At 41.1% G+C, this 15,277-nt stretch overlaps 3 protein-coding genes across 4 annotated transcripts; 2 read left to right on the top strand and 1 right to left on the bottom strand.

Moving 5' to 3' along the window:
* Positions 1-4,880: 4,880 nt before the first annotated feature.
* Positions 4,881-7,251, bottom strand: LOC139106413 (mitochondrial genome maintenance exonuclease 1). Its single transcript, XM_070663168.1, has 5 exons — positions 6,987-7,251; positions 6,128-6,875; positions 5,844-6,051; positions 5,323-5,455; positions 4,881-5,105 (listed from the first exon to the last, which is right to left on the bottom strand). The coding sequence occupies exons 1-5, from the start codon at positions 6,999-7,001 to the stop codon at positions 4,926-4,928; spliced, it is 1,284 nt and encodes a 427-aa protein (XP_070519269.1). The 5' UTR covers positions 7,002-7,251; the 3' UTR covers positions 4,881-4,925.
* Positions 7,252-9,766: 2,515 nt separating this feature from the next.
* LOC139106493 (glycine-rich protein) lies at positions 9,767-11,346 on the top strand. The gene is made up of 3 exons (XM_070663317.1): positions 9,767-10,420; positions 10,681-10,843; positions 10,927-11,346. The coding sequence occupies exons 1-3, from the start codon at positions 10,409-10,411 to the stop codon at positions 11,199-11,201; spliced, it is 450 nt and encodes a 149-aa protein (XP_070519418.1). The 5' UTR covers positions 9,767-10,408; the 3' UTR covers positions 11,202-11,346.
* Positions 11,347-11,681: 335 nt separating this feature from the next.
* Positions 11,682-14,514, top strand: Tko (technical knockout). 2 transcript variants are annotated; one of them, XM_070663315.1, is made up of 5 exons: positions 11,682-11,899; positions 12,103-12,144; positions 12,206-12,253; positions 13,901-14,125; positions 14,227-14,514. In XM_070663315.1, the coding sequence occupies exons 1-5, from the start codon at positions 11,836-11,838 to the stop codon at positions 14,355-14,357; spliced, it is 510 nt and encodes a 169-aa protein (XP_070519416.1). In that variant the 5' UTR covers positions 11,682-11,835; the 3' UTR covers positions 14,358-14,514. The 2 variants fall into 2 exon arrangements, with proteins under 2 accessions (XP_070519416.1, XP_070519415.1); XM_070663314.1 differs by having other exon boundaries at positions 12,188-12,253.
* The last annotated feature ends 763 nt before the right edge of the window (positions 14,515-15,277 follow it).

Below are 15,277 nucleotides of genomic sequence, written 5' to 3'. Positions count from 1 at the left end.
AGTTAAAGACTCGGAGAGAATGTTTTAGATTTATCGTACGCTCTTTGTAACACTGGGTATCCAAGAGCAATTAATAATCGCAGTTGTTCCGCCCGTAGGTTTTTGCAGACGTTTATAAATAAATATGATGAAGGTGGAAGTTCTTGAAACGCGTAAAACGTTAAGAACGTTTAAATAGATTATAGGCTAGGAGTTTAAGTTGAAGAAGAAGATTAATAGCTTAAAAGTTCCAATCGGCCAAATAACGCGACGGCCGGGATACAATTAATTTTAACTGAATATTTCGACATAATTTTTACCGACATTTTATCGAAGTGGTCAGTTCCAATCAAATTCAACGTTGAGGGATGAAAACCGTCCAGAGCGAATAATTGCGCGTGAAATAATCAGGGGGAAGATCCACTTTGGCGCGGCCAAAGCGTCGCATACTTGAAAGAGACAATTTGATTTCTCGCATTGTTTTCGACGGAAAATCCGGTGCGCGCGAACCCGAGAAATAGGAGCGTCGGGAAAACTGAGAGTACGGTCCTCTCGCTATAGCTGGAGTTATATTTTCAGGCTTGCGGCAGATCTCTCGCCGATTTCGCAATATACAACCGGGGGAGTTTTCCCCGCCCGGGTGAGATATAGCACCCCGTGAAATTGCTCGCGAGCGGCTCGATGACGTATTGCGCTACGACGAGCACACCGGGTATAACGGTGAGTTCTGCAATACGAGCCAGCCGGTCGCGAAAGCACTACGGTATGCGAATTTGACAACACAGAGGAAAACTACTTGCTCTCCGATCCGCTGCTTGCACCGGCATTTAATCGCCGCTTTACGGGTCATGCTAAAGTGCAGCGTTTAGTATTTAAAAAAGAAAAAAAATATCTCCCCCCCCGAAAAAAAATGTATTCTTTCTTTTTTTATCGTTGGTACTGTAGAAAAATATTCCGCGAGAGTGACCGAATTTTTGTGCAACAGCGGAGCTTCGACGGATCTCTGTCGAGGAAAATTAATTCCCCAAGCGGCAACGAATCTTGTCGGCCTCTTTGGATTTCTTATTCTTTGGAAATCGCGGATTAATTAAAAGAAAAATAAAACCGGTTATTCAATATGCATTCGTGGATTAAAGAAAGCGCTTTGAAAGATGATACCGCCGGGCGCATAAAGAACTCCGGGGTCTCGGGGAATTATCGCAGCTGTTTTAAATGAAACTAATTTCATTAAGAGCACTAAGAGAACTCGCCGCGCGAGCGAAACCCGGCAGATTCCTTCCGCTACGTTCCGCGAATGTTTTATCCGTGTGCCTTATTGATTTCGGCAAGATGCCGCATTGTTACGCACACGCGGCTCGAGAGAGCCGCGCAATAACGGGACGACAATTACACGGACGCTCCGGAATGCAGTTTGAATAGCTTTTAATGCGCCCTCGCTAATTGGCCGCAGGTGTGCACCTGAGCAAGTCCCGCAGGAGGAACCACGTTGCGAAATGCGCAAAGTGGCGTAAGCTGGCCGGTGTAGTGTTTACGAAACGACGATCATTTTGTCGAAACGACAGAGTTGCCCCTGTTAGCACATGTAACTGTACGAGGGTGCTCTATTTCACTTAATTTTACCACCCCGATGCGCTTTTCGTCCGCAAAATAAATACCGCCGCTTGTAACGTACAGCATCAAGGCATACCAATTTCAATTCGCATCCTCGTATTCTCTCCTAAATACAAATTAGCAATTTTTATCGACATACGTTATTTGCTCGCGCTGCTCCGATATGTATGTACGTTGCTTCGCGAGCTCTCAATAAAGGGCACACGCTTCGCTTCTCGACAAACATATTACCCGTAGCGTGATTTACCTGTCGTTTTACGCGGGAGACTCGGATCTCGAAGTTACGAGGGACGAAGTTGCACGGGGGTGCAACTCGCGGCATTTGGAGACTCAGGCGGTCGAGGCAGCCGTTTTCCATCTCGCGTGTAATCCGGTCCTTTGTAGGTTGGCCCAGCCGCGCTCCGCTTCGCTTGATTATTAATTATTATTGGAAGGCAAATGTAGCGTGACCGTTGCGCGCGGCGGCGATCGATAATTCATGCACGACAGAGCTCCTCGCGCCCCCGAAGAGGATTAATTCGGGCGGAGGCAAGACTTCTCGGACGGACGAGCGGCGCTTCCGCCTCTTTATCATCGGTACTCGATTTTCCCTCGTCGCGTCGAACCTCCCCGGTATTTATAAACTTTTCGCCATTCGAAGCACTCGCCGCGGCTAGTCGGCGGAGAGGAGGCGAGAGCGACGCGGAACTTCTCTGAAGGATATTGACGTCGAGAGATTTCTCGGCGTTGGCAGGACGATGAAAACTTCGTAATTTCGGACGTGCTCCAGTTCGCCAGGCTGATGACTTCAGCCGAGCTATTGCGATCCCTCGCAGACGCGCGTCTCACGCTCGCGGGACTGTTACGCGTCGAGACGAAAAGTTTTGAGCGGCGCACTCGACCGGCTATTAATAGGAGAAATACGGCGGTTCTATCGCGGCGAACAATCTCGCAATTGCTCCCGATTGCACCGTCTGGCCATAGTCGGTCACGTTTTTACCGCTCCGATAAAAAATATTGCCTACGATGGAAAAAGAATACAATAAAACGAACAAGAGGAGAGGAACCTCGACAGAGTCACCGCGAATTTAATATGTTTTATGTAAACTTCGTTTACACTTTATTTACGAATAATATTGTAATACGAGTGCCATTCTCTGATTTACATACCGCGAGTTTTTTAAATAATTAATAACCGCGTTAAACAATTATTCACCCGCTTAGATACCTGCCGCAACTTTCGCGCGGCACTTTTCTTTCTCGAAGCGTGACTTCGGATTTAGCATTCGCAATTGTCCCGGAGATAGAAAATATAATTGAGAACCGTCGAAAGCTCTCGCGTAATATTTGCAGTGGAGTGAGAGACTGTTGAGGTTTATCGGATCGCAGACTGGACTTAATAAAAATCCTCTCTATTCGTCGCTGCATTAAAGACGAACAATAAAATATAAGAAATCGCTCGGAGGGCATCTCGCTTGAAGGTCTCCGATAAATTGCGAGCTCAATAGTTCCAGCGGCACATTTCCCCGAGTTTCCACGTGCGTCCGAGAGACGGAGGGGGATTGGGGGTGACAAAGGCAGAAGGAAACGAGGGTTCGTCCGGCGAGTTAAACTTATCGTTTTCATAACTCTTCGCGCTCAAAGGGGGTGGACCGATGAAAATATGCCGCTGTTACGGTGGGATTAGCGGGGATTAGCGGGGATTAGCCGAGAGATTTAGATTCATCCATGGGGTTGAGCGCTCGCTAAATGTCTAATCCGGAAATATGATTGTCTTTGCTCGCAGGACGCCAAGGCGGGATCGTCGTCGTGAGCGCGCGAGAGGCGGAATTCTCGACGAATAAATCCGCCGCCTGCACTAAATATTACTTTGCAACGTTAGCGCTGTATTACGTAAAACGGATTACGGTGAATCCCCGGTCTTTTGATCTGCAGTCCTTGGCAGGGAAATGAAAGAAATGTGTCATAATGGCACGGAGTTAACGCTGACAGGTTTAACGCGGCACGATTCCGCGATTATCTCGCCGCGCGTACGTCGAACTTGATTTACTTAACGTTTAAAGAGTCAACCTCGGTACGATCCTCTTTAATAATTTATTATTAACGCAAATGTGTACCGAGTCATGGAAAATATTGATCAACGTATCGGTGAATTTATTTTTTCGATAAAAAAGAAAAAAAAAATACAAAATGTTTTTAATTAATTCTGTTTTATAATGCATCGTATGACGAGACGGTAATATACCGAACAATGTTATTACGCATTGATACTGCCACATACGGCACGGTTTGGATGTAAAGGATGCGGTTCGTAATATCTGATATCCTAACGTGATATTCTCTCTGTCCCTGTGTGCGATCCAGGTATGCGGAAACAACGAACGATATAATTCTGCTACACCGCTTCACCATTAGTTTACGATCCCCAAGGGCGCACGAGGGGTCGCAATGTTTATAGGGCCCTGTAACAGGGAGGCAGCTAACGTAGCACCCCCTTCAGGCCTCCTCTTTCCCGTCGCCGAAAGTTATAATTGCTGTATGTTAACTCGTCGGCTGCGGGATGGTGACCGCGTTTTTCTGGCGTGTCCATTACGTTTTTAGCATTACGATATTCTTTATCTACGACGCGGGACTACAAAATCAAAGACCCTATTCTGGAGACGAGATAATCTCCCGTAAAAATAATTCAGTGTTGAAGTAACCAAAATTAACGCGGCCCCGAATAAAAATTCAAAGCGAGACACTTCATTATCGCGGCGAGCGCGATATATAGCCGCGGAATAAAAATTAATGTGTTTACTTCGGATGTGTAGACCCAAAGGAAAGGCGGTATTTTCTCCGCCGGAGAAAGCTTTAATCATTGAACTTCCCGAACTCGATCGGGGAACATTAATCTTCGCCGATTCCGCGCTTCGACGTTCGCCTTTAGAAAAATGCACCTCCCACAAATTGCAATACTTTTAATAGTAAGTGTATCGTAAGCTGCACTGTCGCGATAGTAATTTGTATATTCTCTCAAGAACCGTTGCTGCAAGCGTCGCGGTAAATGCGGCCGCAGGTTTGCCATAAATCATAAACGCCGAGGCCACCGCGAGGCTTAATAAGTCGACGTATCGACGTTGGGTTTCCCTCCCTCGGCTGGAATCAGTCCTCCGGTTTCCTACGGGCTCGGAGAGGGTTTTCCCAACTACTCCCCGAAGACTATAGATTATTGCAACTTCTGACGCGCTAGAGGACGGAATTAAAAACCTCTCCCGCTGACTACCCCGCCGGGCGTTACCCGCGTGCTGACGGATAAGGATTTAATTGGCTTTGCGCGAAAGGGAAGTTTTAATTAATATGTACGTCGCGGTACATTAATCCTTTATTGGCGTGTAAATGTTCTCGTCGCCGCTGTCGCTCGTAGCTTCGACGTGGTACTTTTGCAGACGACGCAGCCACGCAGTCCAGTATCGCTGCAACGTGTTGTTAGACACTTCGTGCACCGTTGCTGGCGCGCCGCACGTGTAGGCGATCACAAGTAATCCCCGCTTTATCTGGAGGATCGAAAAATACGGTCGTTTTAGAAAAGTGGCTCTTGTTTTCAGTTCTACTTTTTAAGAAGCAAAAAAGAGATATTAGAACTTTCTTTTACCGCGCGCAACGTTGGCGAATAAAAATTGCAGCAAAAATAAAGACGAATTAATTTCTACAATAAAATTTTTTTTATATCTGACTTTTTATTAAATAAAATTTTTATTGAGGATTATTTACCAGAAAGGGATATAGATTTGAAGCGTTGACAGCTCCAATATACGCGGCGAGTTGTACGGGGGCGTCATATGTTCCTCTCAAGTCATCTTTCTTTTTGTCTGACTTCTTCCAATCGATTACGTAGTTTTCGCCCCTGTGGGTTTTAGTACATATGTATATGTAACTGTTCTGAATATGTTGGGTGGATTTTAATTTTATCCCTCGAAAGAATAAATATGTTAAATGGCGCATACTCAAACGTATTTTTAAAAAAATGGTAAAAATGTATGAAAACTAAATTTATGGAAAAACGTTGTAAATAACAGAATAGCTTTTGCAAGATTATTCATTTGAACTATAAAATATAGAATAATTAATTAAATCAATTTATTGACCGATTTAAGAATTTGAAACGTAGAGCTATTTTATAACAACAAAATTAAGAATAAAATTGATTAAAAACCAGGCAGTGACCTCTACTTCTGCTTTGTTTCGTTGAAAAATAGTTTCCTGACAACGGCAAAGTGAAGCCTCTGCTTTACCTGTAAGAGGCTATACAGTCGACTACCCCTTTGTAACGTAATTTCGGGTGAGCCACGTATGTCTCGATCGCTTTCACGTCTTGCACATCCTCCAGAACACATTGAACGCTCTTAAAAACCGGCTCGATCCTAAGAGGAACTTCATATTCCTTACCAAGCAGACTCTGCGCTATGCACGAATGAAAAGATGACCCGTCCTCCAATAATGCTGTATCAAAAGCAAAAAAATTTATTTATTAGACTCATACAAATTTTCTCTTCTAACGCAACCGCTCATGAAATACCTTTCTGATGCATTTCAAATCCCTCCTTGCCGAGCTTCTCTATCATTCTTTTCCTCCACGCCTCGAGAGCCAACTTTGACTCTGGTGACATAGTTTGCGTAAGAATCTTAGTCACGCTGGGAAATTTTGTGGTCTCTAGATCATCTTTTCCAGATATAGATAATATTTCTGTTGAGGGATTCTGCATAGGAAGTTCCTGCTTGTTGTCCATAATTGAAAAAGACAGCAGATTCTTCACAATAATCTTAAAATTGGAAAATGCACTTCTTGTTGCATCTGTGGCTTCACCATAAAGATTTGAACTGGACGCAACGTTGTCATTACTATCTTTTGCTGGCAAATTAGATATAGATTTAGAATTATGTTCTATTTTTTGAGAGATATTTTTATCAGATTTTAGAACATTTTTTGGATTTCTATCATTAGGGCTTTCTATCTCGCTGGGATTTTTTTCAGAACTGCTTTCTTTGTCGTTTGACTGCTTGTCTTCTAATTTTATACCACAGCTGATTTTCTGTAGCTTATCGGGACAATTTTTCATAACCCATGACAATTCTGTGTTTACCGTATTTATCTTCTCGTGAGGTATTTTCCCTTTCCTTTCTAATTTTAATCTCCTTTTCTTTTGGGATTTTGTTTCAATTAAGGGGCCAAATACAGACTTATATTCCTTCATCAATTTTTTAATAGTATCGGCCTTTGAAGAGTACTTTCTCATAAACGGTCGGAAGATCAATTGCGTCTTAAACTATACATTAACAGAAAAAACATTTAATTAATTTCTTCATCTAAATATTTTGTATAACCGTACGCTTATTATTTAGTTACAATATAATTACGAAATGTAAACAAGACTTACCGGTGAAAGAGCCATTTGTTTTTAGCACAGATTTTATGTGTGCCAGAACTGAATTAATTATAAAAATAATATACTTTAGATAAGATATCACTAGAAAACAAGAAATTTAATTTTTACTTATTTAAGTACTACATTAAAGGAGATATGACTTTATTATTGTCTAAAAACAATCGGAGAGGTTATGTACACGTGATGAACTTAAATGACCAAGCTTTAAATATTTTACTGCCATCTGTATGTCAATGTAACACACATTACCTATTTTGTTTCATTATCGACGTTTAGCACAAATATATAATAATTTTAAAAAATTAATTATTATTTTTGTAAGTTTTTAATTATACAAAAATGTTACGACATGAGTTTATGTTAACGCTATAATATAACAATGAAAATCTAATTTAATAAAAAGTTAAATATTAAAACAGAAATAAAAATAAAAAAAGATTAAAAACTGTTTTATATACTTTTAATATAATTAATTGAATATTTTTGAAAATATTTTATTAATCTTTTAGTTTTATTAGATTGAGAAAGACATTTTAATTTTTTTAAACGCTGCACTTTTAGAAAATTTAATTATTACTACGTAATCGTTTAATGTATTAAATTAATAATTAATAATAATTTATCTTAGCAGCCAATAATTTAAAATAATAATTTGTTAAATAATGTCTTATTAAATGTCTAATAAATTTATAATCTGTAATTACGAGTATTAATAGACTCTAATGCAATATGCAGTGCACACATGCAATAATATGTGTACGCGTTGCAAATATGTTATTGATAAATGCCAGAAAATTGCGTCAGTCACGCTTACCGTGAACAAATCACCCGGCTAACTTTCCTGAATGAAAAATTCTGCACTTCGTACAGCCCGGCCATTGATTATCCGATAATTAAATCTAATTTTACACTACTGTTGTGCGCAGTAATAAGATGCATTGATATACTATCAGCCATCGCGTTAATATTATCGCCGACATATTTTCGCATTATCGGTATTCGCGCGATCGGTTACGGAGCGCGTTTCGTAATAAGAATTCGCAAACCTGGGTCTGAAACAACCGTTCGGCCGTACGTTTTATTTCATTGCCTCTCGAATCCCGGCACTATTAAAAGAAGTTCGAGTTTTACACCGCTCCTTATCGATGTCGGATTCTATAACGCTCGCGCTCGCGCTCTCTAAAGAAATCATCGTTAATAATCTTTCCCGTAAGCGCAATTATCGGACTGTAGTTGAAAAAATACTGCGAGTTCATTGAAATTTTTAAATAGAAGAGAACCGAATAGCGGTCTTATAAAAAATTAATCTTTAATTCATACTTGTATAAAAAAAAGAAATTGTTTTTTTTTATGGGAAAGATTCTTGCTCCTTATCTCATTAAATTTAAAACATTTAGCAATATCGGGTATCTACATCTGAGATATTGCTTAAAGATCCGACTGATTCGTGCCGATGCGATCGCCGCGATTTTCTCGGTCCAGCCGGCGTTGGTCAAACCAGGGCGCAGCCACCCTTCATTGTTGCTCGGTTTACGCAACAATCGTTCACATGCGACCTTTGATGCGGCGGCAACTCCTTTCCGCCTTCCTCTGGGCAGGGAATTAGCGATACCGACGTGCTTTATTGTACGACGCGCGTCGAGCCCGCCGAGCGGGTATCACGCGCTGACGTAAGATCTTACCGGACCTCGCGGCCCTTTCGAAGGCTCGAGGGTGTACCCCCTGCTCTCTTTCCCATGATTAACGAGGATTTTTCTGTTAATTTAATAACGGCCTGCTGTCGAATCGAGTTCATGGCAGGCCATTTGTAAAACAGCGATTATCCCGAGTGGCGTCGAAGTAACGGGAAGATAACGCTTGCAGCGGACAGTGATATATGGGGGCCGTTTATTTAGCAATTAATCCCTTTTATTTTTCGCCATTCGGTTGCAAAAACGAATTTTCTTCGTGCACCTCGAACGCGAATTAGAAGTGACAGACAATTAAAATATATCACCCGTATATCGCCTCCATCGGCCCCGATCGGAGCACCGATTCTGTAACATTTTTGCGTCGGGCTGCCACGCCGTTCCTTTGATCTCTTTCGGTCTGTCTCTCTAGCCCCGTCTCTCTCTCTCGTTTCTTCCTGTTTCGTCAATTACGTGATATACGATAGGCGGTTGCAGAAAGGAACTGCAACGGCAGGCGGGCCGAACGGAAAAAATGTGTCTCCACGTTTTTACGTAACGCTGCAACCGAAAACCGTCATCGCAGAGTCGTGCGACAGTGAAAGTTACGTCGCGTATGAAATTTAAGATGTTCGGAAAAAAGCGCGTTATTATGTCACGCCGGCGAATCAAAATGAATCAATCGCACGTGGCCTGCCGCGTCACTTAAATGAGAAAATTACGTTTATGTATATAATATACGTGTATGCCGCGGTGGACACGCCGGAGATAAGGTAGCAATAGATATGTCGGCGACGTCATGCAATCTCCTTCGTGTTCACGGGGATTAATCGTATCGGGTTTGACTCGAGTTCGAATTAACTAATTCTGCGTTACGTAATTTATTGTCCTTTCGAAAGACCACTTTGTCCATAACGTTGAGTGAAAAAGTTTGACCAAGGCAAGGAAAAAAGGGGTTCAACCTTGGCTTGGCTTTAGAACGAGATGACCGCTCTGAAAGTCCAGGGATTTGCGAGAGCTTAATTTAAAAAGTAGCCCGTCTAATGGCTCTTTTTAAAAATTATTAAGCTCACCGAGAATTAATCTAAATTTAAATTAAAAAAAAAAATAATAAAAATAAATTAATTAAACGACAGGATTAAATTCTCAACGCGCCTGAAATTATCTCGAGGCAGTGCGAAGATTTTCCAAATTATTTTGCCGAAAAGATATAACGACGTGAATTAAAATTGACACAAATCGCTCGACTGACGTTGTCTTTCTCGTTTGCAACACTCGAGTCTTCTGATTTAACGAGAGATCTGATAATTTTGTATTGTTCGCGAGTTGTGCGTCAATCTCAAGGTTTTCTGGAAAGTAACGGCATTGATCCTCCAGGATCGATCGATCAATTTTTAATTCCCACCGACGCAGGTCGCTCGCGCGGTCTCTAACAAAGAATTTTCGTGACGTGTGCACTAGAAAAATCGCTTTAGAAAGGCGTATTAGCCACGCAGTACCTCTACCTTCTTGCCGACGATATTGCGCCGCTAACAACTGCTCCTACATCTCTATTCGTGCGTATGTGTGTAAGTAACCGGAGGGTATCGTGTATGGACATGCGATACCGCGTACACACGTGCAATTCGTCCCGGTGAGGCGCAATGCTGTGAGAAAAGACTCCACCAGTATAAAAGGGGGTGTGTCTCGTGAGGTCCGCATCAGTTTCAGTAGTGATCTACGTATCGCCACACCATTATCACCACCATGAACGCTATAGTAAGTAATTTTACTTTTCCCGAGTAACCGAGCTCTCGTCGCGGTATTGCATTAATTCGGGTGGATTTTGTATTTTTTTTATTTTTTTTTTTTTATATTTTTTATCTTTTAAGTACGATATTCGATTATCGAACAGTAAGCCTGTTCTTATCCGTATTATATTGCACCCGGAGGAATTAGCCGCTCGGTGAAAAAACAAACCCCCCGATACAATGTGTGTATTTAACTCTACATCAGGCTAACGTTTGAATTCGTCACAGCTTGTGCTGGTCGTCCTCGGCTTGGCGATGCCCGCAATTTACGCGGAGGAGACGCAGGTAGAGAAGAAACAGGAGAAGAGGGGCCTGTTAGGTTTGGGTTACGGAGGATACGGAGGATACGGAGGATTAGGAAGCACCCTGGTCGCGGGATCGGCTTATGGAGGTATTTCCCGTTAATAATAGTCCCCGGGCCGGTAATTATCATCTCGGCTGGAGGTCACGGCATCCCGCTCTTCTTGGTTTCAGGGCACGGGCCGAGTTACATCAGCGCTCCGGCTTACTCGGGCCACGGCATCTCCGCGCCAGCTTACGGCTACAGCGTTCCCATCGCCGTGTCCCACGGATACAGCGCGCCTGTGTACTCGTCCTATCGTATCGGGTACTCCGGCCTGGGATACAATGCCGCGAATCTTGGGCACGCCGTCGCGGCACCCGCATTGGGATACGGCACGGGATACACCGGGTACAACGCTGGCCTAGGATACGCAGGACACGGCATCGGCGCCGGTTACGGATACTGAACGCGCGGTGGATAATTAAACGCTCCGGCGTCGCGGAACGTCGACCCCCTTCGTCAATTTTGCGTATATCTCGAAGATTTTGGCTCTCTCCTCTCTCGAACTTTGTATCTCGCGATTTTTAAATAAACTTTATATTTTTTGGTAACTTGCGGCGTCGCTCTTGCATCCCTCCACCCCTCATTGTAATGAATTCACCCTCTCCGTGAGCCTCTCAGAAACAAAAATGTAAAATTGTAAATTAATTGAGTCTCTTGATGTTAAAATTTGAAATATAATTCATTATATCTTGGCTATTAAAATATTCTGAATATAATTATGTATATTTATTAATTTTTGTAACAGTAATCGCATGTTAAAAATTTATATTTAAGCAATACATATTTTTATACAATGAAGTATGAATTAATTAACGAAAGCGAGAAATAAAAATTAACAATTAGTATATTATAAGCTAAGTAAATCGTTTTGTAATCGGTAAATGAAATTTCTACCTTACGCACGTTTTCACCCACATAGTAATTGCATCCTCGTTGCTAGAGAGGGTGCTAGTGAACGATCATATGTTTAAAAACAAATCGAGCAGTAGTCAGTGGAGTTAAGTTCCTGTGGGAAAAGTGTTTTAATTATATTAATCATGAATTACTTGGCTAGGAGTGTAATAAACTTTGCCAGAACTTGCATAGCGAACTCCATCCAAGGTACCATCGCTGCACGTTACAGCACAATGATTTTTTCGATTACTTAACCTTAAAATCGCTCTGAATAGTTTTACTAAATAGTTTTACACAATAACTTTTTTTTTTACATAAGAACTTTTTAAATTTTTTAATGTTATGAATAAGTGGAACGTTTAAAGTTTGACTAGAAATATAATTTTAACCATTTTATTTATTTATTTCAGGTGGCAGTCTGGTGAAGCGATGTAGGAACAACAGTAGCCAAGGTAATCTTGCCCGAATAAGGATTTATTTAACAAAGAATTAAAGTCTATTTATTCTCAACAGTAAACATACTAAGCGCCACCAGGATATGTGCGAGCACAGCATTGCAAGGTAATGAAATTTTTTATTAATATACATAGTAATTATTAAATTTTATAATAAATTTTATTCTGAGCAGAAGGTATTTCTTTTTAATATTAATTAAATATTTTATATTTAAATTAAATATTAATATACTTTTATTAATAATAGGGAAGCAGGAATTTAGACTAAACTCGCTCGAATCTGTCACTCTACATAAAGGATGTAGAAATAAAAATCAAGATTAGCAGTTTGATGACTTATTTATGTGAAATTGTATGAAACGGTGGAGGTATTGCATTTCACATGAGCGTGATGACTAGATTGGTCTTCTTCGGACCATCCATAATCGCCTATAGATACGGATCTTTGCGATTTTCTGCTTGGATCCGGATTCTGCAAAAGGAGCGGTCGAATATCGTAGGAAGTCGGCTAGATTTCCCATCGCGGCTGGCATTCTTCTGCTGCGAAAATACACGGCCAGCCCTCACCTCTTTGATCCCCACGGGCAGCGATCTCTCGAAAATACCAAAAGGGATTCTATCCGTCCACTTCGCAAGAAAGGGCTCGCGCTGCGTAAAGACGACGCCCTTGTGACCACTAGCGAAAATCGCTGGGAATTGAGGGGTGTGACGTGTCCATTTGCGGTTGACCAGTTGTCACTGTGGGATCCGATCGCTGCTCGCCTGTTTTTCCCCCTTTCCGCTTTTCTCGCAACCCTACGAATACTGGGCCCACGATCCATTCATGAGAGCATTCGTGAGAGTGTTCGCAAATGATGCCTTATCAGAATTGAGTTCCCGGGCAAACCATTTCTCATTTGCTCTCTTCTTTCGGTATATTTCTCTATCCGTATTGATTATTTTATTCAAATTTGCTTAATTTATTCACGCTAAATAATACGTCAAATGTTTTCAGATAATCTATGGATTCAAGTGCTTTTATTCAAATTTTATATACCAAGTACAATTTGATTTAATTTGATGTAACAAATATGAATTATTAGTCTTAAATATCATGACACAATTTTTACGGTTTAAAAATGGAGAGAGTTCTTAAGTCCGTATTTTTTCAGTCGTAAGATTGTAAGAAAAAGACCTTTTGCAGGGAGAAAGAAGGATTTGCGACATTGTAACGATGCAACAAAGTGCAACACCGACGTTCAAATTTTTCGCAATGTAATCTTGCGCATTCATCTAAGGGAAAAGGGTTTGCCTTTCGTACATAATAGCCTTTCCTAACGTAGGAGGAGTTAGGATGGATTAGTCACTATCCTACTGGACATCTGTCGTATTGACGGACGGTGGTCAGTCGAAATGATCAACAATGGCGCTTTCTTTCGGTAGGCCTTGCTTCATCGCAAAATGTCACGGCTTCGTGAAGCAATTCTGAAATTGTCACGTCACCTCCGGAGCCTTCATTCTCGAAAAAACTGATCACTTCGTAACGAGACTCTTGTCGGTTGTAGCGTCATATGATACTCGTTTTAGATAATCTCTTAAACATGCTCGAGTTTTACGAATTACGGTGAAGAAAAAAATTCTAATAATTTTTCCTACTTATTTATCTTTGCCGTAATTATGTTATTCAATGTTCAATCGATTTTTGTCCCAATTATTTTTCATCTAATTACACGAAATAATTGCACGATTATTTATTTATTTTACTGATTTACAGGGCTGGAACAGATTAGATTTGGAAGCACATTTATGCAAATACACAGGAGAGGTGGACCATTTCACAAGCGCAAACCTTCAAAGAATCCTTTTGACGGTCAGCCCTTCATGAAAGGAATAGTCTTGAAAACTGTTATTAAAAAGCCAAAGAAGCCGAACTCCGCAAATCGAAAGTGCGTCGTCGTGAGACTGTCAAACGGAAAAGAAATGACGGCATATGTTCCTGGTAAGACTCTTAATTCTTAATACTCGATAGATTCATTATTGTGCTTGAAGTATTAGAAGCACGACGCAGTGCGAAAATTTAACTTGATTAAATTATTTTAGGAATCGGACACAATCTGCAGGAACATAACATAGTGCTCTGCAGGAATGGACGATTGCGAGATACACCTGGTGTTAAGATAAAATGCGTGCGCGGAAAATACGACTTACCGCATGTAGCTAAGAATAATTAGATTATAATTAATGACTGTCGTCAACACTGCGCTTGTTTTTGACAAAACTGATGTCATTTCTGTTAGAAAAGAAACATCGATTGTTGTCTATATTTTTGTTAATTATGTATAACGCATTAATAACAAAAGTAATAATTATAATACTTTTTAACAATGATATTTTGAATTTGCAATTGAAAATACATCTTTGTACGATCGATCAACATGACAAGACCGCGCGAGCTTGACAGAAAGCAATTTTCGGGACGTCACGGTTTTAGAGATTAGCACTGAAAATTACGGCCCTTTGACACACTTTTCGGAGCTCCACCGCGCGTTTACCGTTACCTGGTTCGTTATTGTAACGGTGGATGGACAATGGCGCCGCTATCGGACCACAGTGGGGAAAAGGGTTGTGACACAGCATCCGTTTTCCAATATTATTACGAAGGGGTTGGCCGTCGCGCATCTGCAACCTTCGCCCACGCGGCCATCGACCAGCCACGCCATATGACATGCTGACCAATATCCTGATATTTAGAAGAGATCGGCTCTCAACCTGAAACCTCCTGATGCGAAGAAAGATTCTTTTCAAATGAGTATTATGTGAAAGCTGCGTTTTGATCGTCCAATCGAGTACACATCACGCTTAAAGATAAAATAATTTTCGTAGCGTAAATGCTTCCTCTAAAAAATAATTTTTCTAATTCAATATTGAAATTATTTAGAGAAAATTAATTTTCTTTATTGTATTTAAATAATTTTTAATTACTTTTGCTTAATGTATATGAATGAGAACCTGATGTAGAATGAGTTTGTCCCTAGGGATGTGGCTATCTCAAGGGTTAATAATAGCGCCACGAGCCAGACACACACCAAAATGTTTCATTACATTTCCGCAATATATGTCACGCGAGTTTGAGATATAATTCTACTTCAGA

Source organism: Cardiocondyla obscurior, linkage group LG11 (genome assembly GCF_019399895.1).
Source record: "Cardiocondyla obscurior isolate alpha-2009 linkage group LG11, Cobs3.1, whole genome shotgun sequence".
Lineage (NCBI taxonomy): Eukaryota > Metazoa > Arthropoda > Insecta > Hymenoptera > Formicidae > Cardiocondyla > Cardiocondyla obscurior.
The sequence above is the reverse complement of the archived record's forward strand: the minus strand, read 5'-3'. Positions and strand labels throughout refer to the sequence as shown.

Excerpts from the sequence above, each read along its gene's own strand:
- LOC139106493 (XM_070663317.1), top strand. Across the intron at positions 10,844-10,926 it reads CGCGGGATCGGCTTATGGAG|GGCACGGGCCGAGTTACATC; the intron begins GTATTTCCCGTT and ends TCTTGGTTTCAG.
- LOC139106413 (XM_070663168.1), bottom strand. Across the intron at positions 6,052-6,127 it reads ATTTGAAATGCATCAGAAAG|CATTATTGGAGGACGGGTCA; the intron begins GTATTTCATGAG and ends CTTTTGATACAG. Across the intron at positions 5,456-5,843 it reads GACTGTATAGCCTCTTACAG|GGGCGAAAACTACGTAATCG; the intron begins GTAAAGCAGAGG and ends TAAAACCCACAG.
- Tko (XM_070663314.1), top strand. The coding sequence starts at position 11,836 with ATGAATTACTTGGCTAGGAGTGTAATAAACTTTGCCAGAACTTGCATA. Across the intron at positions 11,900-12,102 it reads CATAGCGAACTCCATCCAAG|GTGGCAGTCTGGTGAAGCGA; the intron begins GTACCATCGCTG and ends TATTTATTTCAG. Across the intron at positions 12,145-12,187 it reads TAGGAACAACAGTAGCCAAG|TCTATTTATTCTCAACAGTA; the intron begins GTAATCTTGCCC and ends AAAGAATTAAAG.